The sequence below is a fragment of the Temnothorax longispinosus genome, chromosome 3 (genome assembly GCF_030848805.1).
Source record: "Temnothorax longispinosus isolate EJ_2023e chromosome 3, Tlon_JGU_v1, whole genome shotgun sequence".
NCBI classification, from domain to species: domain Eukaryota; kingdom Metazoa; phylum Arthropoda; class Insecta; order Hymenoptera; family Formicidae; genus Temnothorax; species Temnothorax longispinosus.
Window position 1 is genome coordinate 13429103 of NC_092360.1, and position 24703 is coordinate 13453805.

At 39.8% G+C, this 24703-nt stretch overlaps 1 protein-coding gene and 1 long non-coding RNA gene across 2 annotated transcripts in view; one reads left to right on the forward strand and one right to left on the reverse strand.

Annotated features, from left to right (window-relative positions):
* LOC139809527 (uncharacterized) overlaps positions 1 to 24703 on the forward strand; it is a 91514-nt gene that overhangs the window by 36065 nt on the left and 30746 nt on the right. The gene's annotated exons all lie outside the window — the stretch shown is intronic.
* Positions 1 to 24703, reverse strand: part of LOC139809524 (receptor-type guanylate cyclase Gyc76C) — a 56471-nt gene that overhangs the window by 17498 nt on the left and 14270 nt on the right. The window contains exons 2-4 of the mRNA XM_071772465.1: positions 24055 to 24118; positions 14212 to 14596; positions 8133 to 8330 (exon numbers count right to left, since the gene is read on the reverse strand). Coding sequence (XP_071628566.1) covers positions 8133 to 8330; positions 14212 to 14556 — 543 coding nt within the window. The 5' untranslated portion in view covers positions 14557 to 14596; positions 24055 to 24118. The remainder of the gene's footprint in view (positions 1 to 8132; positions 8331 to 14211; positions 14597 to 24054; positions 24119 to 24703) is intronic.

Genomic DNA, 24703 nt, shown 5'->3' on the forward strand with positions numbered 1-24703 from the left:
CCTCGAAAGTGTCGCGAAAGAGGCACTTGGAAATAGTAACGTGAGAAACGAACGAAAAATTCAGGGGTGACGATTATCCCGATAACCGGTATGCCGATACCTCTAGCAACAATGTAAAAATTAAATAAAATGTAAATTAAATAAACTAAAATAAGTATAAAATAAATATAATTAAAATCAAAAGTGAAATAAAATGAATATTTTGCAGGGGAACAGAAACATAACTGTTCACAAACGATCTTGATTCTCATTAATGTTTCAATGCATTCAAATGTTATTGCAGACCGCAATATTTTATGGCCACGTTCCGTAACGCGCATATGCGCGCATTTTTTATAGTAAACGTTACGTATGCGCGTACGGAACGCAGGGTATTATAAGATGTCATCGATCGGGTATTGCCTCCTCATTGTTCGCCAACTCATTTGAGCGATGCTTTCTCGCGAAGTAGTCGTTATTAAACTCGTTATTAGATCTCACGATCTCGAAACAATTCTAATTTTGTCAAAACATTTCTAATTTTAGAGTTTGTACATTCCTCTGATATCTGCGATTTCTAATAATAGCGGTAGCTCGACGTGTCTTATTTCTAGTTCGTTTATCAATATTTAGAATCATTAATCATTAACGTCAAAACTAAAAATTGCATTTGCCGTCGGAACGAATTGTGTCGAAGTAAATAAAGGGAATTTTCTACGTGAATTTGCGGCGATGTTTTGTGTGCCGCGACGAAGGAATCCATTCATTACGAGCGGAAAACTGGCCGTGCTTTCGCGCGCGCGGATGTGCTATTTTTAGAACGACGGAATGGAAGAATGAGCGAGCGAACGAGCTAGCGCAGCGCGTGAGAATACTGGTTTCGCGCGCGATCGAGAATCCGACCCGTTTGCTTCATCATCATCATCACCGTCACGCGCGTATATTTATATTGCGTGGAAAAAAAATGGGCGGGCGTGTGTAACGTAATATTGCACAAACAGGATCAATTAATATTTATGCGCACCGGCGCGGCGAGCGAGTGAGCGCGCCGTCGCTACCACGCTGCCGTCCCGCCGCTGCCACGCCGTACTTATCGAGAATAATAAAAATCGGACAGGGCAAACAAACGGTTACGAGGGAACCTGTTAGATAAATGCGTCATCGGTCTATTTCGATCTGGTGGTAGACAGCGCTCCGCTCTGACGAGCATCCGACTGCGTGCACCAGGATACGCGTTCCTGTTCCGAATCCTTGCCGTACTCGTCTATTTTTACACTCGTCCGATGTATTTATAGCTAGGTATCAGCCTCGTAACTTGCGCGACGTTTTCTTGGAACGTGATTATCTTTTTCTCAGAAAGTTACAGTGTGTGCAATTGCTTCGAGGTGAAAAGCAAAAATTATGCGCCGAAGTCGCGATTCAGTGGGAGAGGGTACTGGATGGAGTAAGGTTAATAGTAAATTTGCCGTAGATTACTGAAATAACGTCATTCACTCTGAATATTTCCGTAATTTCCATACAAATTAACATTAGCGCGGAGAAGTCGTAGAAGTTACATATGTAAGAATGACCTATATTATCGCGTACATTTGTACGGAAATTACGGAAATATTCGGAGTGAATGACGTTATTTCATTAATCTACAACATTAAAATTTGCAAAAGAAAAGTAGATATTTCGACAATTCAATTTTTTGGTTCTATGTTATATTATTTCTTCGACCCGCTGTGGCCGGGACAAACTCGGCCGACGACAAATTATTTCAATTGCGAGCTGTCTCGACTCGTTAAAATCGCACGCACTTCGCGCTGCAACTCCGAAAGGCGTCTCGAGTTGCTCTGAAGATTTCATGAAACTGACTGACATGACTCGGACGAGACATAATCAACTAAGAATGAGACATAATCAACTAATCAAGATCGTCCCGGTGAAATCAAGCTGTGCGCAAATCGTTGTACGTGCTCGTTGCTTTACGAGAGTAGTTTGTGTATTTTCCTATATACATATAGCTGGTGCATTTTACTCAAAATATAATAAGAAAGTAATCATCTAATCATTTATCATTGCTATATAGATATCGTAAAAAAATTGTTTTTCGTAGTACGTAACTTTGTGCAATAATTGCAATGATTTATAGTCAGACACACGTAAAGATCGATTTTGCAATGGACATTACGTAGATCGCGACTGAACAGTTATCTATTCCTGGAACGAGGCTACAGAATCGCTGTGAAAAGTATTTATCGGTCTCGCTTCCTTCGCTCGTCCGTAACAGAGAAAATATTCGAAATCGATAGGGAGACAGTACACTCGCTATAAAGAACAGCGTGCTCGGATCACGAAACTCGAGATTTGTTTCTCACGCGAAAACCACTGAGAGGATTCGATGTGAAGTAATAAATTCGTAATGAAATTTCCGTCATGTTATATCAGAATTATTCGTCAAGCAATACATAATTCTTCCTTCACGTAATTTAAGTTATAAGAATTACAAATTAGAAATATTACCAAAAATACAGAATCTTTAATAGATTTATATTTTACATAGGAAATACTCTAAATAAATAAAACTAGAGTTTTTTTTCTTTAAGCGCTAAGCATTAAAACGATAGCTGCTAACTCGGCTCTCTTGAACCGAGGATTCTCGAGGTTTTTAACGTACACGTTACGAAGGAGTGAGTGTTATTCTTGGCGAGAAATGTGACAGCTGGACTGATCTCATTATCGTGAACGCGGAAGCAATGATGACGACCAGGAATCCAGTTTAACCTTGCATCGGTTCTTCGAGAAACACATTCGTGTTCTACCCAGCTATTCATTATAGTTTCGCCACAATAAAGTTGCCGATCGTGAAAAGGTGTGTTGATGAATCAGCCATTACGACATGTCACAAATTACGGCATTTTCCATTTTTGCTCGTATATATACTGCTCGACTTTCCGCGTTTTATCTGCACGATTTTCTACGCGACCACTTTCGAGACTATTTCTTATATTACGGGTTAACAGAAGATTAAAATATTTTATTAGATAAACACGGGATTCTTTATAAAGTTATGTATAAATATATCTTTATAGAATAGAAAAGTGTATATTTTTATTTTGTCCGTTTTGCAGGGTACAAGAGAACTCCCGCTCCTTTTACAATCACTATCTTTTAACCTGACCTTCCTATCACTCTCCTCTTTTGTTTTCATGTATCTTCATCTGCGGCACGCCGCACTCCCTCTCCCTTTTTCCCGCTCGCCATCATCGCGTCGCATCGCATCCTTTCCTATTTCGCTCTTCGCAGCCCTTTACAATACGCTTATTTCTATTCCTCCTCCTCTCTCTCTCTCTCTCTCTCTCTCTCTCTCTCTCTCTCTCTCTCGCCCCTTCTCATCCTTTTCTCTCTTCACTCTCTGCTTCTAATACCATGAGTCTGTTCATCCGTTCGTCCCCTCTGTACCCTTCCTCCAACTTTTCGTTCACTACCCCATTGTACCTTCATTCCGCTCGCCGCACTCTCTCTCTCTCTCCCCCTCCCTTTTTCCCGCTCGCCGCTATTGTATCGCATGATTATTTCCAACAATCCCTCCCTTTTTTCTCACCTGCAGTCTCATGTATCCTTTTCCCTTTCTACATCCTTTCTTCCACTACCCCATATTCATTTACAACAACCCCTCCCTTCCTTCTCTTTTGCAGTCGTCTCATGTATCCTTCCTTCTTCCCGTCATCCCTGTGTACCTATATCTTTATATGGACAAAATCTAAACTATCAAGCATAAATGAATTATGCAATAAACTTATTCCTTTAAAAATCATGAAATTGAACTACATAATATATATATCCAATAAATAACGCTTAAGCTCTCCAGATATAAAATCAATTTAATAAAATAAAGTCAAATAAGAGTAAACGTCGGTAGTGACCGGCTACCTGAGTCAGATGTAATAAGAATCGCCATTTGACAAAACTATTGTTATCTACACTTCTAATTTATTTTATTTTATTTATCCGACACTGAAGAGGGTCTATCAAAGACCGAAATGTTTGTCATTTGTAAATACTGTTAAAAAAAGCTCACGCGAAAACTGGACGCTTTACGACAAATTGTTTTTTTTTTATAGTGGTAAAAGCAAATGTCATCATAAAATTATTACTATGCGTTCACCGAATACGCTATACAGCACTGATCGCCAGTACGTTTTTCTTTTAAAAACTTATAATTTACGTTACAGAGCGTTTGAAATTTCAAACATATTTCAAAATTTCAAATATTTCAACAAAAATTATTATTTACAAGAAGCTTTGAAACATATAAAACTCGAATCTGAAATACATATTATCTTATTTTTGATATAGATTTATCAGTTGTAAGCGGATCGAAACCGATGGTTAGTCAACCGTGACAATAATCTCTCATATCCATCGCCTACCGTGAATTTCTATAGCAGCGTGCGCGCGCGCGCGTTCTAGTTAGTATATGTTTCAGTGAATTTAAACGCAGTTGATTTCCTTTTTCGACACCGTTTTTTGTCATCTGACAATAGAGTATACTCTGCAGCCGAAAGAAATCCGTTTTGTAAAGAGGTTTATATGGATCTCGTAATCGGTTTACATATTGATACGACGTCGTATCGCTGACAGATTTACTGCTATAAAAGCTCTTTATTGCCTTTGAAACTAAATTGACCTGTTGCATTCAAATAACTAAACCCGGATAAAGTTACTATGACGTTGGCGGTTGTAAAAGAAAAAGATTTTCAAGTCATAATGCGTGACGCTTCACAGTAACGAAGATTGTTTAATGACCGGGCGCAATTAGGAGTATTTGTGATAAGTTGCCAAATGCCGTCGTACCGCTAATCGCGCTTCGTCGGACGCACGGACGGAGTTTGGTTTAGAAGCCTAAGAGCAATAGAATGTCGCGCCAGACTTACGAGACGAGAGCGAGAAGCTAATGAACCGGTAGCGGGACCAACGACGAATCGTCGCTGGTCGTCCAGCACGCGGACTATTAAATGAGACGAGCGATTAAGAAGATTTAACGATCGTCGGAGCGCGATGCTGGAACAGATGTTGTGCCAACCTCGGTTGATTTTAAGTGGCGCTTAGTTTCTCCACACGCATATATCACCGACGCTGATACAGCTCTGAGAAAAAATACCTCACGTATATAAACAAAAAACGCGCGCGTTAGATAGATTCACTTTCATGCATTCACTTTCATGTAGCAACATTATCGAATGAAGCTCAACACCTCCACCCTGTCATTTACCCCTGATATTATATGATGGCTATGATGCTCGTGAGTTTGGTCACATTTTATCACAAAGGATACTTACTACCTAATGCTTCCCAATTTCCGGACGATTTCCATCTAAAATTTTAAACCCGCAGATTTTCTTTCTTTTCTGTTTTGTGCGCGCGCGCGTATACGTGTGGTTCCTCTTTCTTAATTATTTTTATCTTGGTCTCCTACCATCTCTATTCCATTTATATTGCCCTCCTCGGGGAAGCATTAAGTGGACGAATCCTTTGGAGCGTTAAACATCAAATATACGTTAAAGATCAGGTAATCGAACTTCGTTTGATTAATAGTGCTGCTGCGTTAGCGGGCTGACCCGCTTCATTCATATTAGACGCCGTCTAATAGGAAACTTTTCAGATGAAAATTGCCCGAGGATTGGGAAGCATTCTAAGGGAATTGGAAAGCAGGGGATTGGGAAGCATTATCAAGGGAATTGGGAAGGAAATTGGGAAGTCCGGGGATTGGGAAGCATTAAGTAAGCAATACCATCAAACTCGCGAGTATCAGCATATAATATTAGGGCCGTATGTCAGGATAGAGGTTTGCCATTCTCGCTATTCCCTCCAACGCAGCAACATTATATTGATCGTCCTGCTCTGACGGAGGATCGACCTCCATCCTGACATTCGACCCTGATATCCTGATACTCGTGAGTTTGATGGTTACACTACTATTTTATTGCTTACTTAATGCTTCCCAATTCCCGATTTTCATCTGAAAATTTTTTTATTAGACAACGTCCGAAATCTCGAAGTTCCGGTTTATGTAAAAAATTTTCTAAAGAGCATTTTCTAAAGAGTTCCGAGCGTTAGGACCTTTGTGTTATATTTTAATTAACCGGTAATAGTCAACCAGACAACGTCTCATACGAGTTTTAGTACGTACTCCTTTTTTGAGCAATATTAATTTATTTAAAAAATCATACAACATTGCTAGTGCCGGGAACTCTTTAGAAGATGCTATGCTCAGAACTATTCGAAAAATATTTTACATAAACCGGAATTTCGAGATTTCGAGATTTCGTATGTGTAAATGCTTAGAAAAAAAAACAAGTAATAAAATAATTGTTATAAATTAATCTAAAACGTTTTACATTATTTTTCTATATATTTATTATATTTTAATCTGAATAATCCATAAAAGATTTTAAGAAAAATTAAGTTTTAATATAAATATCTGTTTTTACTTAAAAATACTTTAAGTAAAACTGGGCAAACCGGGCTTAGGCCTGGGATCCCAGTAGTCAAAGATTTCCCCGCGTAAAAAAAAGATCTGAACAGAGCAATACAAGATACGTATTTACCACAACAAAACGACGATGATCAAAGGGAAATTCAATGGTCTGATAAAACAACTCTCCGCCGTATCAGCATCGTCCGTTAAGTAAAAGCTATTGTAGATGCGATTTTATTAATAACGCGAAACCTACTGTATGTTCGCCCATCCCTCGAAAATAGCTTTTTCATCGGGAAATGAGCCCCTGCATGGGGTGAATTTTATTCCAGTATCAAAACATTAATAACCGTATTCATAGTCCTTCCTTGAGTAAGGATTCTTAGCTATTACAATATACTACAATATGAGGGGTTCTATTTGAAATTCTTTAGTTGGTGCCCCCCTGGGGGGAATTACGACACGCGAGAAGAGGCTCCAATCGCGACGTAAAGGACGCCCGCTCTTGGGGACGTGAGGGACAAGAGAGCGCATAGGCATAAGGAGCTACCACTGTTTACTTTCACCTAGTTTCACTCGTCGCCTGCTGCAGAAATTTTTGTACGGATTCTTTTGATCCGGCAGACCTTCTTCTCCGGCACGCATAGATTTCCTCGTCCGGATGTTTGTCGCGCGTGTCTCCGCTTCCGGCGGATTATTTTCTCTCTTTTGCCGCCGCAACCGTCTAGATTCTTATGCTTCCGAGGATAGAATGCCAAAAGATATTTTTTAATTATCGAGCTTTCTTGATTATTACTGATACGCGGAATTGTTACTTCAAATTAAAAAAATAAAAAATAGAAAATTCTTTCAGAAGTGGAAATGAAGTGATCAATATAAAATTCAGGACTTTAAATACATATACAAAATTAAAAGAAATGGAATGAGCTGTATGTAGAGCATATTTAAACAGCTCGACGCGAACGCCGGTGCAACCAACCTAATCTAACCACCTGTTAATCGCAGTACCGCGAGAAGCGATGACAATCCGCAAATTACATCGTTTATTCACACGATTACGGTAACGGCGTTGTGTCTCGTGGAGCTGTCGCATAAACGTATAGACTAGTGGACACGTCATTTCTGTTTCTTTCTCCCTCTTTCTCTTTCTTACCGACAATATCGTATCGCGCGCGGCGCGAATCACCGCGTTGCTCCGCCGTGATGTAGCACGCATATCGTACCAGCGTGCAATGCATGCGTGCACGGCCCATAATTATGTTGTCACGCCGCGGGTGTTCAATTTGTCGGGCGCACTTTCGCCGCCCCTAACCACCTTCGTTAGGCACCGCCGCGCCGCGCCGCGCCGCGCCGCTCTCTCGCGCCCCGATCATCTCCTTCGACTTCACCTTGTCAGAGCCCTACAACCCCGCCGTTCTCACGCTGGCGAAAATCGTTTTCAGCCGGCATCTTCTCCCCTCGAGCCTGCATGAAATCACCGCGATAATGACGCGCCACGAGATTTCGACTGTCTATATTCATTTTGCTCCTCCCTCTCCTGTATACAGCGTCACTAATATCGCGGGTTTCGCGTTATTAATAATCGCATCTACAATAGCTTTTAATTAACGGACAATGCTGATACGCGTAAGAATCGAGTTAGCATGCAGGAGTTTCGTTAAACTAATAAAAGCTTGAAATTACTTACGTAACTAAGCATCGGTATGTTGCGAGACTCGGAAACTATGGCCTCGACGTAACAAGAACCTTCCGGCCCGAAGAAGGCTACGACCCCGTCGCAGATCATGTCGATCATCGCTCTTGTAGCTTCGACGGTTTCTCCTCTTGTGTCGCTCCATCGCATTACCAGTCTCACATTTGGCAAAATGTTTGGATCATTGTTAATCTGGAACAGATTTGAGAGTTAAGGCCTGGGAACATAGAAAAATTATTAATTTTATGTTAATTTTTTTTCTACGCCGCGTGGATCATCAGTAACCCACATATAGTATATTCATTATGTTAACCCTAGAGAGGTAATATGAATTTTCTCATACGTGAAAGGCCAAGCGGGGTATTAAATTACCCCAAACTTGTACCGCGTGTATAATGTTTCTATTTGTTGTTAGAAAACTTTTTAATAGATAATTTTGTTTGTTCTTTAATAGGGAAGACAATAGTAGTCATCAATTTGCGGTAGTAAAAAAAAACAATAAAAAAATTTCGAAAAACAGAACAAAGAACCAAAAATTGGGCTAAAATAACTTTTTTTTATAAAAAATGCTGTAGTTTTTCATAAAATTCACCGATTTGAAGTTCGGTCTGCGTTACAATAAATGCGCGAAGAATCGCCTCTGATTCACACGTGTTCGCCATAATAATCGCGGTTACATCGATGCATACATCGCTAACAACGTTCTTGTTTTATTTCCCGCTGTCCATTCGTATATACGGCTCGCGTCCGCATCGTGCGCTCGCGATGTTGTTATGCAAATATGAATTCCAGTGAACAATAGTTTTCCGAGTAGCGTCACTTCGCCCGGCGAAGCCAATTTACATGGCTGGCAATTCGAGCTGAAATTATAACCGTCGACGGCGGCACGGCCGTTGAAAAGTTCGCACGTGCAATAAATCCTTTTGCGGGCCGCCGTCGCGGTCGCATTGTGCACGCGCGTTTAGAGACCAGATTTGTGTATCGAACTGTTCCCACTGTAGTCGCGCGGCGGAACAAATATCGAAGTGTGCCGCACGTGTGTGGACGCGGGTAGATCGCGATACACATGACGGCGTATGAAAGTTACCGATTAATGTTAACGGAACTCTGTCAGCGGAGTTCAAATTGCGCGATTTCACGAAAGAAAGTATTCGGCTCATTCACGATGGAGACGCAGAGATATCTCCCCGATTGCACGAATGCCATCTCGAATTCTCGTACGGTTTTACGATACAATCTGAATGCGCTGTCACGATTGTTTATTATCGATTTACAAATCGTGAAGCAATTTACGTAGATAATATTTTCCAAGTGCGACAAAATCTTTAAGAACTTTTTAAATATTTTCAAATTTATAAAAATCTAAAATCTTTAAAAAAATGCGAAACAATTTTACTAGGGATTAATTGGAAAGTTACCAGTTTGACATTTTTATTTTTTTATTTGATACTATTTGTCGGGCCAGGTTATTCCTATAGGATGTAAACGAGATGGCACGTAATAATTTACGCGATGGAATTCGTACCTAATAATTATATCAATACCATAGATCGAGATTAGACATTCCGTAAGGTGCATTATAAAATTACACGCTATTATAAATTCATGGTTTTTCCTGTACAATTTATTACCGCTATATCCAAAGTGGGAAGGTTGCCAGTATAAGAAGGTTCGCGATATCTTGTAATTATCTTGTACGATAAATTTACACGTTCTAAAGCACACGCGTGCTTTGCGGAAATTTCTTAATAGAGAGAAAGAGGATGAACGATAGCATTAAACGCGTATAAGGCAAAAGAATCTGACGGCTTCATTATAGTCATTCGCACGAAAATTAAGTGTTTGCGAAAGGAATCACCGATGTAGAGTAATCAATTAGCTCACGTCAAACAAGGTGACACAGATTATTGAAATAAATAAACGATAGAACCATTTAAAGAATAAATTAGCATAAGATATGTAGATACGTCGGTAAAGTAAAATTTAATCCCATTGATCAAACGATTATTGCGGTATAACGTGATAAAAATTCCGTTAACGATAAAAGTGTATTGAATTTAGTTTTATACCCATTATACTTCATGCACTTTTATAAATTAAATATATCAACGCGATACACGATAAACGATAGCTTTGCGTGAGTGAATTTGTGCAGTTTCAATTGTCAAAGCATCATTCAAAACGGTTCGACAAAGGCGTTATAACAAGAAATCCTTTCGTTGGATATCTCGTGTTCTTGATTCGCAATAATCTATAAACGTTAATAATCTGATTTGTGTAGCGTGATTTGTCGATCGTATCCGCATTCGCGCGTTCACGATTGTCAATGTTAATGATCCGCGAGTATCATCATTTGAAAAATATGAAAAATAACCGTCAACGATCTACGAGCAACACTCGTAAACAAACGCGGATACGATGGGCAAACGTGTCACGCTGCAAACATAATTATTGGGTGTGAGGCAAATTTGATTACTGACGGCTACCAAGTCGAGAGTGCGAGGCATCCATATAATCCGGGAGGAATATGGCGCCTCTTTGAAACAGTTTAATGATGACATTTGAAACTGCATAATCTCGCTCAGGCAACGCTATCGCTTATCACGTGTCGCGTTGATGTATCTCATTTATAAAATGAATAAAGTCCAAACGTGTAAATATTAAATATCCTTCATCATCAAAGAAATTTTATCATCATACCGCAATATCATTGCCCGTCATTGACTTTGATATTCTTCATATTTCGAATAATACCCGCGCGTAAATCCGTAAATATGCGGAGAGAATACATTTGCGGTAGAATAAAACAACGAAATCTAATATTATTGAGTTTCTACTTAGATTTCGTCGTTTCATCAGTCATTTTCATCATTTCATCTCCCGCGTCCCGGCGCGGTGAAAGTTTGGCGTTCCTCCTTAATCCGCGGCTCGTTAAATCGACTTCTTTTATCAAGGAAGCCGGGTCAACAGTAGCGACGTTGTACACTGGCGCGCCTTATTATTTATTAATAGAGAAGGCGCGTGCAATTCACATGCCGTATGCGTGTGTGTGTGTGTGTGTGTGTATTGGCCGCGCGCGAATGGATAATTATGAATGCGATTTGCGCGCTTAGAGCCGCGCCCATTACGACGCAGCTCAGGCTCCCTCGTTTTGATTATGCGAGATAGCCAATTAACGCTCGTTCTATTTACTAATATATCGAACCGAGAGTCGAGCTAGTTTACGTCGTGGGAGTGTGTACAGCGAGCGCAAATTCCACGATTTTTATTTACCGTTGTTTTTTTTTACCACGCGTGTCCGCGGGCGAAGCCTGGACGCAAGGCGGTGTGCTGTTGCACCTGCATCTGCATTGCACTTGCGATCGCGGTGAGCGAACCGGGCATTAAGCAAGACTTACATACGCTTGATCTGCGTCTCGCGTTTTATTCAGGATAAAAAGAATAGCTTGATGCTATATATAACGGTACACGAGACATTTTAATTTCTTAAAAGGATGAACGGAATTCGAGGTTCTGTTATAGTCATGTGTAAAATAGATCGTCGTATCGTCATTGTATATAATATATATACCTGCACTTTTGCAATTTGCAACCACATGTGAAGAATCGAGAGGTTTCGGGAGTGAGAAAGGGGGTACGAGGAGAAAAACGGAGATAGAGAAATGCGAAGAGTTCGACGGGAAATTTATCCACTTGATTCTTCTCGCACCCGGAGGCCCGATTATTATTGCTCGACGCTTTTATATTATACTCCCCTATTACTGTCGACGCGATATTCATCCCCGAACGTAATGCCGCGCCGCTTTACTTTCATCTATTCTACATCCAGGTTATCGCACGTCATAATCATGATAGGATCGACGATTCGCACGGTTTATAAGTTTCAAATAAGGGGTCTCCCTTATTTAAACAAGACACAAGGAAACAAATGCTCACTTCATTTGACGCGAAAATCGAAACGGGAACAATTCGAGAGGAAAATCCGCTTTAGATCCTTTTCGTCCCCGGAGACCGGATTAGTATTGCTCGATTTTATACTCCCCTATTACTATCAACGGTGCATGGATATTCGCACGTCATGGTAGGACTTAAGCTCATTTCGACGAATCGCACGATTTACACGATTTAGACATATAGGACAAAATGAGCATTTTTTGTGTTTATTTAACTTATCTATTCTGACTCCTCGTATTTGTTCTCTCGGCGTTTCTTTCCACCATTTTGTAAATAATCCTCTAGTAATGATAGAAATGCTTTAATTAGCAAAAATTATTAGAAATATAGTTAAAAAACGAAAAAAAATTAACTTATTGGAACGATATTCGTTGTTGCGGGCCGCGACAAAATTTCTCTTTCGACAGTTCGATACACCGCGTGCAGTTGCAACGCATAATGATTCTCTTCACGACGATGTATGCCCGCGCCTTCAGCGAGTCGAAAGGTGCAGGAAACGAGTCGAGCTTTGCGGCCGTTTATTTATATCCTCCGATATGCCACGCAAGAGTAAGCATCGCTATCGCGCAATGTCGGCCTCTGTTCACTAGAATAAAGCTTGATTCACAAACGTTAGCGGTTACGCGCTGTTTATATAAATATATAAACTCTTCACATTTCTCTATCTCCGTTCTTCACCTCGTATCCCCTTTCTCACTCCCGAAACCTCTCGATTCTTCACATGTGGTCGCAGGTTGCAAGAGTGCAGGCAGGTTTGAGAAAGAAAAAGAACGGTGAGGAGGCTGGCTAGGGGAAAGGAAGAGGAGAACGGGATGAGGGAGGTGGCGGCGGCGGGTACGTGTTCCCGAACCTCGCGAGCGAATTCTTCTCACGGTTCGCGAGAGAGCGCCGTTTCTGCCGCCACGCGTGGGCGGACTGGCGAATAACGCCGGTCTTGTATTTTTAAACCCTTACGGAGGCATCGGCGCGTTTCCCCCGACCCTATCCAGCCCGTTTGGCGCTCGTTCGGCCATCGAAGAGGAATCGCCCGGTCACTTTTGCCCTCGCAACGACGACGACGGCGGCCGGCGGCGAGCGGGAGCCAGGTACCTTTCTCTTTTTACTTCCTCTTTATCGTGCAGCACGCCCGGGCGAAAACGGTCTCACGGTCCCCCGTAGATGCACGGGGGGCTGACGGAGGGGAAGGAGATCCGCCGGAATGAATTATCGAGGCTTTTGGAGCGAGTGCGGGGGGAAGGGCAGCGAACAATCTGGCCTTACGGCAGAATCAAGGTAGCTTCCCGCAATGGACCCCAAGAGAGTTGAGGATCGATATCCTCCCTCCACCGCGCACCACGGGAATCGGGAGACTCCGTGGAGCGGATGTATATATATGCGCTGGCTTTATTATATAGATTTGCTTACTTATATCAGGCCACTTGCTGTCACTCGCGATATCAAGATTCGTTTTAAAGAACATTAATCTGCGAAGAGCATATATTTAATTAAACGTAAGTTAAACCAACAAAGTAGAGTCGTTCCCACAATCCGATTTTTTCCGACTTCACGCTGTTTTGTCGAGATAATGAGATCCCACCAAAGTCTCGACTTTTCCTTAAAAGACCCGCCGAAATCTATAATTTTATGCACGTCTTATCGATCGCGTTTCCGCGTGGACGACCTTCTCCGATTAAAGGGTCGATGGTTGATGGAGCGCGTTAGAGAGCGTGAGATGCTATTTGCATGATCGACAACGTGTGACGTTACAATCTTGCGTCTTGAAAACACGTTTGATAGAAAAGAGTTACGTTCCGCATCTCGACGAGATAACTAGTTTCCATCTTACGTGTACACATACGTTTCGCGGTAATTGTCCGCGTGTAATGCGAGCAGGTAGCGGGATGTGTCTCGGGAAAAGAAACGAGGTTACGGAATCGAGATTGCGCCGAACGAAAATGAAATCTCGAGGGAGTAGCCGATCGTCTCTACAAATTCGATTGTTGACATCGCGATTAACTCTGTCGACCCGGAGGACTCCCCGGAGAATTTACCCCGCGATGTCCGATTCCAATAGAAAATACGTCCACGAATAAGAGAGATATTTCATTCTCTATCGTTAGTTTAAAACAATAAATCTTACCTCGTCGAGGGCCATGGTCAAAGCGCCGGAAATGGCAAGACCCTGACGGTCCTTTAGGCCACCCTTAATCGCTGTAAGGTAGCCGATTGTCAAGTTGCGCGGTTGGACAGCCGTGTCATTGCTGGCGGACCACAGATTTTTATGAAACGCTTGCTGGCAAGCCGCCGGAGCCGTCGGTGATTCCGACGGCTCGGCCCGAGCCGCGACCCCGATACTGGCCAGTAGCAGCAGCACCAGGAAGGCGCGCTGCAGGTTGCGCTCTTGTTGGAGCTGCTGATGGCGAGGATGCTGGCGACGGCGAGGCCTGCGGCGGCTCGGCTGGTTAATTGGCGGGCCGGGGTGCATGGCCGCCGCCGCCACCGTTCAGCACCTCCTTTCCGCTCACCTGAAAAATCGAAGGAATACGTTTTCTCGGTGAGAAAAAGTGAGAGATACGATAAGAGAATGCAGTCACAAACAGATATTAATTAAGTTATAAACATATTAATAACAGATATTAAAATGTCTAAATTGATATGCATTTTCAACATGAAAAAATATCGAACAGAAAAATTAGCTTAAAATTTTGACAGTTATTGCTGTGTTATACATATATGTAAAATCCTTCCTGAATAATCGACTTAACATTCGAAAATGCTATCTCTACATCTCTCGGAGCTGTTGAATGTGGCCGCATTCATCTGCATATTATATGCATATGTATAGGTAACAAACGTTACAATTTTCGCGATTACAATCACAAGCGCGAAACCGGCCGTATGCTTGGTACTGATGCGGCTGTGACATAGAATAAAGCGCATCTTCCCGCTTGACTGCGTTTATCGCGAGGACGCATTTATTCGCATGAATCATCGTACATGCCATCTGTGTGGTTAGCTAATAATAGCCGATCCTTTTATAATAATATATCGCTACGCGACGCGTATATTCAACTAATTTACGTATATATACATTTTTCCAAGACACGCGTCACACGCGTTATTTCGTTCTCGCTCGCGCGTCGATAGAAGCAAATCCTCCATAAAGCAAATTTATATTAGCGTAAACCGGATGCCACGAGTCCCAAAGAAACTTGACATGTAGTGACAGTCATTGTTGCGGTAGGCAAATATGACGGTCGCAAATGTTGCGAAGCGTATTGCGATCACGCGCGTAAAACGATCGTAACTTCCCTTCTCCACCGGCTCGTAAATCAATCGAATTTATTTTCTTGCACAACGGAATCGACGATCTAACGACGATTGCACTCGTGAACGGTGAGAATTTTTATGCACCTATAAGTGATCCTGCCAATTCGTGTCACGCACCATCGACATCTTCATCGTATATTCTGTCTCTATTTTTAAGAACTTTACGATTTATGCAAAACAGTCTAAGAAGTTGTCACAAAACAAACATTTACCCGAGTTATTCACGTCGGAACGGAAATTATATAACGTGACCCAATTTCGGTGAGAACAATTCCGAGAGGAAAAATACAAGTAGAGTTATCTATGAATTCCAACATTTACCGTAACACGATAACCGATAAGAAAAAATCTGTATGAATACGCATCGGCTCACTTCAGCAATGCGCCGCTGTGAAGATCGTAAGGAAATCTTTGAACGCACGACTCGACGCCACTGAGAGATTAAATCGCCACGAGCGTGTTTCGATCACGACTGTGAGTTCCGTAAGCCACATGTGTTTGAGGCTTATCATGGCCGAGAATCACGAACCCCGCAGATTCATCTGTCGCTCAGGTTAACAAAAGGAACGCGTTCAAGTTTCCCCTTTCGTCCTATCGTCGCGTCATGCCATATCAAACCCGATCAATTGAGCCTCAGAATTTGACCGATTCAGCAATTGTCGAGATAATTTCGGTTATTCGCAACTGTATATACAGCCGGCTCGTGTAACGTTACACAGGACGGTCTCGCGTTGCATGCATGTACATTTAGCACGAAACATTACCGTGCCTCTCGATCATGCTATGCCACTATTGCCACTTCAGAGTTTCAGACTGGCCCCTCGACGTGATCCACCGTTACGTCATTGATCGTTTGTCACACCTGTATATGGTGGGCTGCAAATACGATACGTCGCGTGGATACGAGTGGGCGCGCGCTTCTCGGTGAGAGGCTCTCGCTCGACAATTGCATTTTTTAGCTTTCATTATTGCAATCACCGTCGCAATATCATTGTTTCACGGGAAAAAAAAAAGAGAGAAAGAGAGCAACGCTTTATACGAGAATTGAAAATAATTCGATTTTGCAGAAGCTGCATCGTTCTCTGCCGTTACTTCTCTGTTTTTTAATTACTTCTATTCTAATTTTATCACACTTTTTTCTGATGAACGAATGACGCGCAATTTATGACGATTGCGGAAAAGAAAGTTGTTTTCTTTCACTTTTTTTACGATAGAAGATTTAAATCTTATAAAATCAGTATAATATAAGCTCGATATGTAAATGAGGCGAATAGTTTGAAGAAATAATATTGTTTAACTTTTGTTTAATCGTTTAATTTTTGTTCTCCCTGCTCGCTCGGTTCCGCGCTTCAAGTTACACCTTCATACGTATGCGTGAGTCGATATATTCGACGCATTCCTGCCGGCGCGATGTGTGTGCATGCATTGTCATATTAAGTAATATGACAACGCATAAAATATTTTTTTTTATTATTTCACTTTTAATTGTAAATAAATAACTAATAAAGTAATGTAGAGTTCATTACTTTATTAGTTATTTATTTACAATTAAAAGCGAAATGATAAAAGAAAACATTTTCGTAATATTCTCATCTCTGCGCCAATATACTTCCTCTTCGGATCGATGAATACAAACGCATCGATATACTTTGGGCATTGCGAGGTTTATGCAAATCATGCCTATTAACAGTCACTATCATTGAAACGGAAATAGACAATCGTGCGTGTCTGTGTCGCAGTTGCGACAGCGTTAAAATTCGAATCAAAGGTTAGTCATTTTTTAATTATACATTAAAATAAACTATTTATAGCCAAATCGATATTAAGACCATGCTTGATGAATTAAAGGAAAAGCAACAGTGTGAAAGCGCGTATAAATAATTATTATATACCCTGATAACTAAATGCTAGCAGAATACCGGCAATATTCCAGCAGATCCAAACAATACGCAGCAGAGCGTCCTCATTAAGCTTATTTTCTAGCAGCACGATCGATCTGCTGCCACATTGTAATCGCAGAAACATAACAGAAACCGTCGTTTATGTATATATAGGTCGATTTAATTAAAATTTTGGAGCAATATTAATATTAATATTTCGTCTCTGGAATATTATACGCGTCCCTACAGCGTTTCCTACAGCTAATTAATGACTTGAGGTTTTGTATTAATTTTCTCCGTCGCTTAATAACGCTTATTCTGACACACGTTGTGCATATAATCGATTCCTTGACGTGTCTTAATCCAAGTAATAAATCTGCCGCTAACTTTAATGGCGAATACATGATACATTCCATAATTTTCGTTAAATCTTAATAGGAAACCACCCTAAGTTGGTCTGATGGGAATTCTGAAGATTCTTGCCCTATATAATAACCTTGGTGCCTGATGAGTAAGCCCTTTATGTAACTTAAGCTCTCGTATATACCTGGTGTCCCATGAGGAAGTTTATGATGTATGATGATCCTACGATAACGGAGTAGTTTCGCATTCGACGGATTTCTCAGATATACCATATATTCTAATACACATATTATTTAGAATTACGGGGTTTGTGATAATGTCCAAATAAAAATTCCGGATACATAGAACAGTGCTACACTGCTTTGAAGCAGAGGTCATTATATATTGTAAACATCTTATGGAACATAATTAAGCCCTATATACATACGGAAGCGTATGTATAGGGTTTCACCCAGGGCTGTTATATGATGCCAATTTAAAAAATCCCCGACTACCACTAGGGGTGGTCCCCTAGTTAGTATTTCTCATAAATACACGTGTCGTCCTTAATGAAACGGAGCGTATCTGAACGTAGGGGAAAACTTTTGTAATTCGACGCACATTTGAATAAGATATTTTCAAAGCGAGAAGTAATAATGTCTCGTGCGCGCGTTCTTCGGGGAGTCGAACAAAAATGGGTCAAGCGCGAGAAAATTCGAATGAATCCGCGCCTACCGCGATCGTCCTACGTCCACCTTTTTTTTTCGCCGAAATTACGACTTCCCGAGAAGGTTCTCGTGTTGCAATGGAACAAGCTTTACGAAGCGTAACTCAATACAACCAAGAGACTTTCACCCGTGAATTCCGAATAAAAGACACACCACTTCAAATTTTATTATCTATTTCAGTAAATGGATTTTTGCTACGAAGTAGTAAGACCTCTCTCTCTCTCTCTCTCTCTCTCTCTGCATAATAATAACAGCATTTACTCGCCTATTCCGATGATCCGTTACTACGAATAGCGATAAATGAGGCAAAATAAAACTTTGAGAAATATTAACATCGGTCGTATTAACATCGCATAATATTTAACTTTAGCTTAACTCACTCTCTTTCTAACTCTTAAGTCCTCTTAAGTCTTGTGGCCACGATGCTAGAAATATCGCTCCAAGATCTCGGACGGAGAAAGAATTAACCAATTACATTGGTCAATTGGCCGAATTGTTTAAATGTAATTTGTCAACTCTTCCTCCGTCCGAGATCTCGGGGCGATTTCTAGCATCGTGGACACGAGGCTTTAGAAAGAGATGAAGAGTGAATTAAGCTAAGATAAAATGTTATGCGACGTTGGTGCAACCAAACCTAAATGTTTTATTATGTTACGGCTGAAAAAGATTCGGTGAAATCGAAACTTACGAATTTATATATTGTATATGCAAATTAATAAGTTGATTATTTAACAACTATTGTTGCTCGATCATTGGCCCTTTTCCTTTCAATTTTTAAAAGTTTAGATTATATTTGGCTTGTTTATAATATTGATTGATTGTATATCATAACGGTCGTGTTTTCTCATGTATTATTATTTGGTTTATTTGTGATAAGTTCGACAACATATATTTATATCATCAAATTAATTACTCAGCTATCAGGAAGTTTGGCGCAAAAGTGCGCAACAATGTTCTTATTCTCCGAAAAGAAATGCTGAAACATTCTAAATATTACCTATATAAATATAAAACATTTTCGATATCTTTTACGCGATATATATTGCAATAAATCGGACGACCTTTCACAATCGCTGTCGATGCTTTTGCAATCGCGTACACGCGAACGGAAGACACGCGCGGACAGATATCGTGTGTTTTCGTTACGTACAATCTCCGCAATTTGTCTTATCGCCCTGAGGCCCTTTCGGCATAGCCGCGCGGAGCAACAAGTATGTCGAGCGCAATTAACACGAGCGAGAATGCACGTACGCAGTTGCAACGAAAACTGCGTCTATCTGAATATTACATGCGTCTCCCTCTCTTGCTCTGCAATGCGTGTTTCAACTGCCTCGGCACGAAAGCACATACATTATCGCGCCGAGCGTGAGAAAATGTTTTTATGCACTCCAACAAAAACGCTCAAAGTTTAAAAGTAGAATTGATGCCCCTCTAATATTTATTAGTCCAAAAATAGTACGTGTTTATTTTCTTTTTTTTATGTAGCTCGGAAAGCTTTTATGCAACTTATTCACAAAACAAATACTGTTCTTTTTATAATGTTTATAACAAATTCCCGATAGCTAAGAAGAAAAATCTCAAGTGTGTGAAACATTCAGTGAGAAACTGGTCTTGCGATTTGGAGAATTTATCTCTATAACATTACATATTTTCCTAAAATCGAATATTTATAAGATGTGGCATGTAATGAAAAAAAAAAAAAACGTGAATCGTAACGCGACAAAAGACATGTACACACACCTCACAATTCTTTCTACGAAACGTATTTACATATTTGTATATACAAGAGAGGAGATGCATCTCCGTCCGGTATATCCAATTCGCCGAACAGGCGCGCAGAAATCGAGGAGCCGCGAGCCGGAGCGAACGGGCATGTTTGCGGTTCCGTGGCGGACGTGGATAACGACGTGGACGGAGATAACACATTAAAATAGTACGCTGGTGTACGCGATAACGCATACTTATAATATGCTGCGAGACGTCGTTCTCCTCTTGGCGATATTAAATCGCATTAAACGCAGCGATGCCGAGCGGTGGCAACTTTTGTCGACGCCTCCCAGAGACGCCCGCGTCAAAGTTTGACTAGCGAGATTTATCTCGTTGCTTTAGGATCAGTCTCGCTACGATTAAACGAATCGACGATAAGATGTAACATCCTCCTTCGCGTTAATTTATCGATAAAATTAATTTATATGTACAATGTACATATATATTTCTAATTGTTGTATAATTATAATATAAACGACTGTATTGAAACGCAAAGTTGTGTAGGCGAAGCTAATTTTCACGTATGCAGCCTACCTCTCAGACCGTAAATTGTTAGACAATAATCTTTAAATTATATATTTTTTTAGTTTATATTTTTCATATAAATAGCTACAATAAATAAATTAGTAAATGATAAACTGGGTATTTTTACTAATAGAAATAACACGTCGATGGTTCTTAATGGTTATAGCTTTATAGTTATTGAGAAATTTCGCGACGCGACGGATTGACAGATTGGTCGTTAAATATAAATATATTATATAGGCTCCCGACAGTTTCTAAATGACGGAACTTGTATTCATAATTGCAAATTAAATAGCATCATCTTAATATATAAGAAGTATCTTACCATTCTCTTGAAGAATTTGAATCTTATCTCTCTTATCGACTTCGCGATATTCTTTGTGCGAAATTTGTACGCAACGTGGGATTGACATTGCAACAAATATCGCGATGGATATTTGTCAGACGGATGGATATTTGTCAAATTAATAAGCCATAATAATCCTTGCTGATCGCAGAATTTACGTGGAGGGAGGGAAGGGGAGACCCTCTTGTGATTCGATGTTTACGAATTAAAGCCTGTGATTAAATTTCCCGTGCTCAAGAGGACAGTACGGCGGATAAACGGTGTCACGCCTATGTTTGCGAATGGAGGAGGGGGGGGAAATCGTGTATCTTAAAACGATCGCATCGACGAGCCACGTAGGCGGACTCACGTATACTCGTTTTATCACGATAATGCCGGCAACTAATGCGGGGCACGCATATATACGTTCTAAAAATAGCCGCGGAATATTATGCGGTCTTCGGGCATACGAGGCGTAAAGCAAAACGCGTTCAGCGAAGGTCGCGCTTGCCCGTTCCTTCCGTTTGTCACCGCTATAATTCGTAAGATTTATTACGTTTCCTGATACTTTCACGTTGAAAAATCCTTATCGCGTTGCTTATTATTAAGATAGATGGATATTTTTAAATATTTTTTATCGAAGCATCAATCACTTCTGTCCCTCGCACGTGCAAGCCGCGTCGTAAAAGAAATTTATGCTGCTGCGAGAATTTTACATTATGTCGCGAGATTTTTTTTTTTTAATATTGATACATCGTAGCGGTGAAGGTTTCACGAAGAACAAACGAGTTGCCGCGTGAGAAAAAAACTTTCTATTAATAACGACGCAACAGGTCTTTCGCAAAAAGACCTGTAACTGATACGCGAGGCAAATATAAGTCGATAAAAGGCTAAGAATAACGTTGTTTGTTGAGGCATACCTATATATTATTTGTGCATTACGTCTGCCTGGCAGTTTGGATTAAATTATTTCTGAATGATGAAGTAAGATTAAGTATGCGTAAGTTAAACATACGAGCGTCCTTATGCCGAAATTATTTGCTGCCGAATATTTATCGTACAGAAAACTATTACTTCATTACGATAACGAGTATAATTATCTAGCACAAGAGAGAGCGCAAATGAATATACCACACTGTAGATACGAAGTAGAATAAAACTGGAAAAAATATAAAAATTACATAATGCATCAGCATTGAAAAGTATTCAAATAGGTAGTAGGTACTCTAAAAAATGTTTAAAAGACACCTTTATCCGTATCTCTCACATCTGCAGTGTATAAATATATTAATCGTAAAATTCTCTATCAAGTATAAATTCATTTCTTATATCTTAACAGTAAAATAATTGAAATGTGAAACAGCATGTACAGCTTTTGAGAAAGAAAAAAAATGCGATAGAAATAAACTTTGTTCGTAATATATCATAGTCTATCAAGCTATCTTTCTAAAATATTCTGTAAAAAAATATCGAATAAAATAAATTCCAAGACTATATTTCTTCGAAATTTTATGAAAATCTGTTTGACAATCTTAACACAATATGATAATGAACGGATAGTCAAATAGAAATGATATAAATCAGGAATATAAAATTGTCTGGAATATTGTCTAGAATATAATACGAACTGTTTTGTACGAGCGACATTTATTAAGGAGGGATTCTCTTTTTTTTTCGCTAAATTTATCGCTTTTTTCTAATTTTCTGGTGAAGAAACTATATAACGGGTCAATGCGAAATTTGGCATGTGGATTTATTTATCTCTTATAATTTTTAATTTTTTTGTGAATAGATAAGAGATAAATAAATCCACATGCCAAATTTCGCATTGATCCGTTATATAGTTTCTTCACCAGAAAATTAGAAAAAAGCGATAAATTTAGCAAAAAAAAAAAAAAAAAAAAAAATCCCCTTAAAAATGTTAAACTTATAGTTTGAGTCAAAGTACTTTCGCCTTCTGATGCGATATCCGTTTCCGCTGGAACGGAATTCGACGCAAAAAATCGAATTATGGAGAGAAGCTGTGACACGCGCTTGGCATGTGTTTACGCAATCCAGGGTCAACACTCGCAGTACATATCGTTTTAGATAAACAGCGATCCGTTTCTCTTCTCTCCTTCACTCTCTTTTATTGAACCACGAATACGTTTAAATGTACTCGATCGAAAACGCTGAGTCAATGAGAAAGAGGCGAAAAGAAAAAAGAAACATTATTCCATAAAAGTCGCGACGATGATGTACCGACATTTAACCGGAAAAAAAAAGAAACGATTGCCTCTGCCAATCGGGTTTTGTATTGCGCGTCTGTTTCGCGCCAGGATTAACGAAGTCGGCGACGAAGCGTGCGTGATACATTCGGGCCTGTTTTGTACACGTGATATGTATATAAACAACACGCGCTAATACGGCGCGGCGGTATGTATTACATTGCAAGGAAATAATTGCAAAACGATAGGCGGATATGTAGTACAAGATGCGTGCACGTGTGGGGCCTCGTCATTATCGCGACTGCTCTTTGAGTCGGTATGTTTTGTGCCGATGCAATATCTCAGGTTACTACCGCAAACGAACCCGGGTGTGGCTTACAATTAGTCACTAAACATCTGGATGCTTCCACCCTATCTTACCTGCATCCGCCGGCTACAATGACTCGCGTGGCTTTGATCTCGAAATGCGAGATGCATTATAAATCAAATCGTTAGATTTATGATTTTTATATTCCTGATTTATATCATTTCTATTTGACTATCCGTTCATTATCATATTGTGTGAAAATTGTCAAACAGATTTTCATAAAATTTCAAAGAAATATAGTCTTGGAATTTTTTTGGGGGATTTTTTTTTTTGATAGTCTTGGATATTTTTCGACAGAATATTTTAGGAAGATAGCTTGATAGACTATGATATATTACGAACAAAGTTTATTTCTATCGCATTTTTTTTCTTTCTCAAAAGCTGTACATGCTGTTTCACATTTCAATTATTTTACTGTTAAAAAATATTGCTCTCATTAAAATGTAATTTAAAAATAAATAAAAAAATATAAAAAGCGCAATTAAAACGGCAGTTAATAAGTGAGGACTTACCTAAATAACATCGCAAAGCGACGAATATGTTCCCTTCACGGTTTCAGCCTGGATGTCAAGCCACCTGTAAGATGGAATGATGTAACAATTAGAAATGAAACACGAGACTATACGAAACATATATTACAAGTTCGATTACAGATGGAAACAAAAACGCACGGGCAAAAAATGATATTTGCGTCTTTTTATTACGTCACCAGACGCAAAGTATGTTAACAAGTTTTTTTCTTTATTATTAATATTATATGATTTAGTACTTTTGTATTTGTTTTAATAAATATGCTATATACTTTATATATAATAATTCAATATAATGTTTTTTTCTTATATATAACTTGTGCAATTATTTGTCTAACCTATTTCTTTAATATACCTCTCACATAGTTTCACCATCTCCAGTTAACTTAACCAACTGATTATTCCATTGGAATTAATCAATCGCATTTGTCATTAAAGCAAAATTAACAAATGCGATTGGTCAATTTCAATGGAATCGACCGGTTAAATTAACCGGAGTTGGTGAAACCGGCCCTAAGGATGAATATTTGACTCCAACTGTAAAGTGATTGTTCACTCGTAACAGTAGAGTGAAAGCTTCACTTTAAGAAAAGGTGAAAAATTCACTCTGATCGAGTGAATTATTTTATCT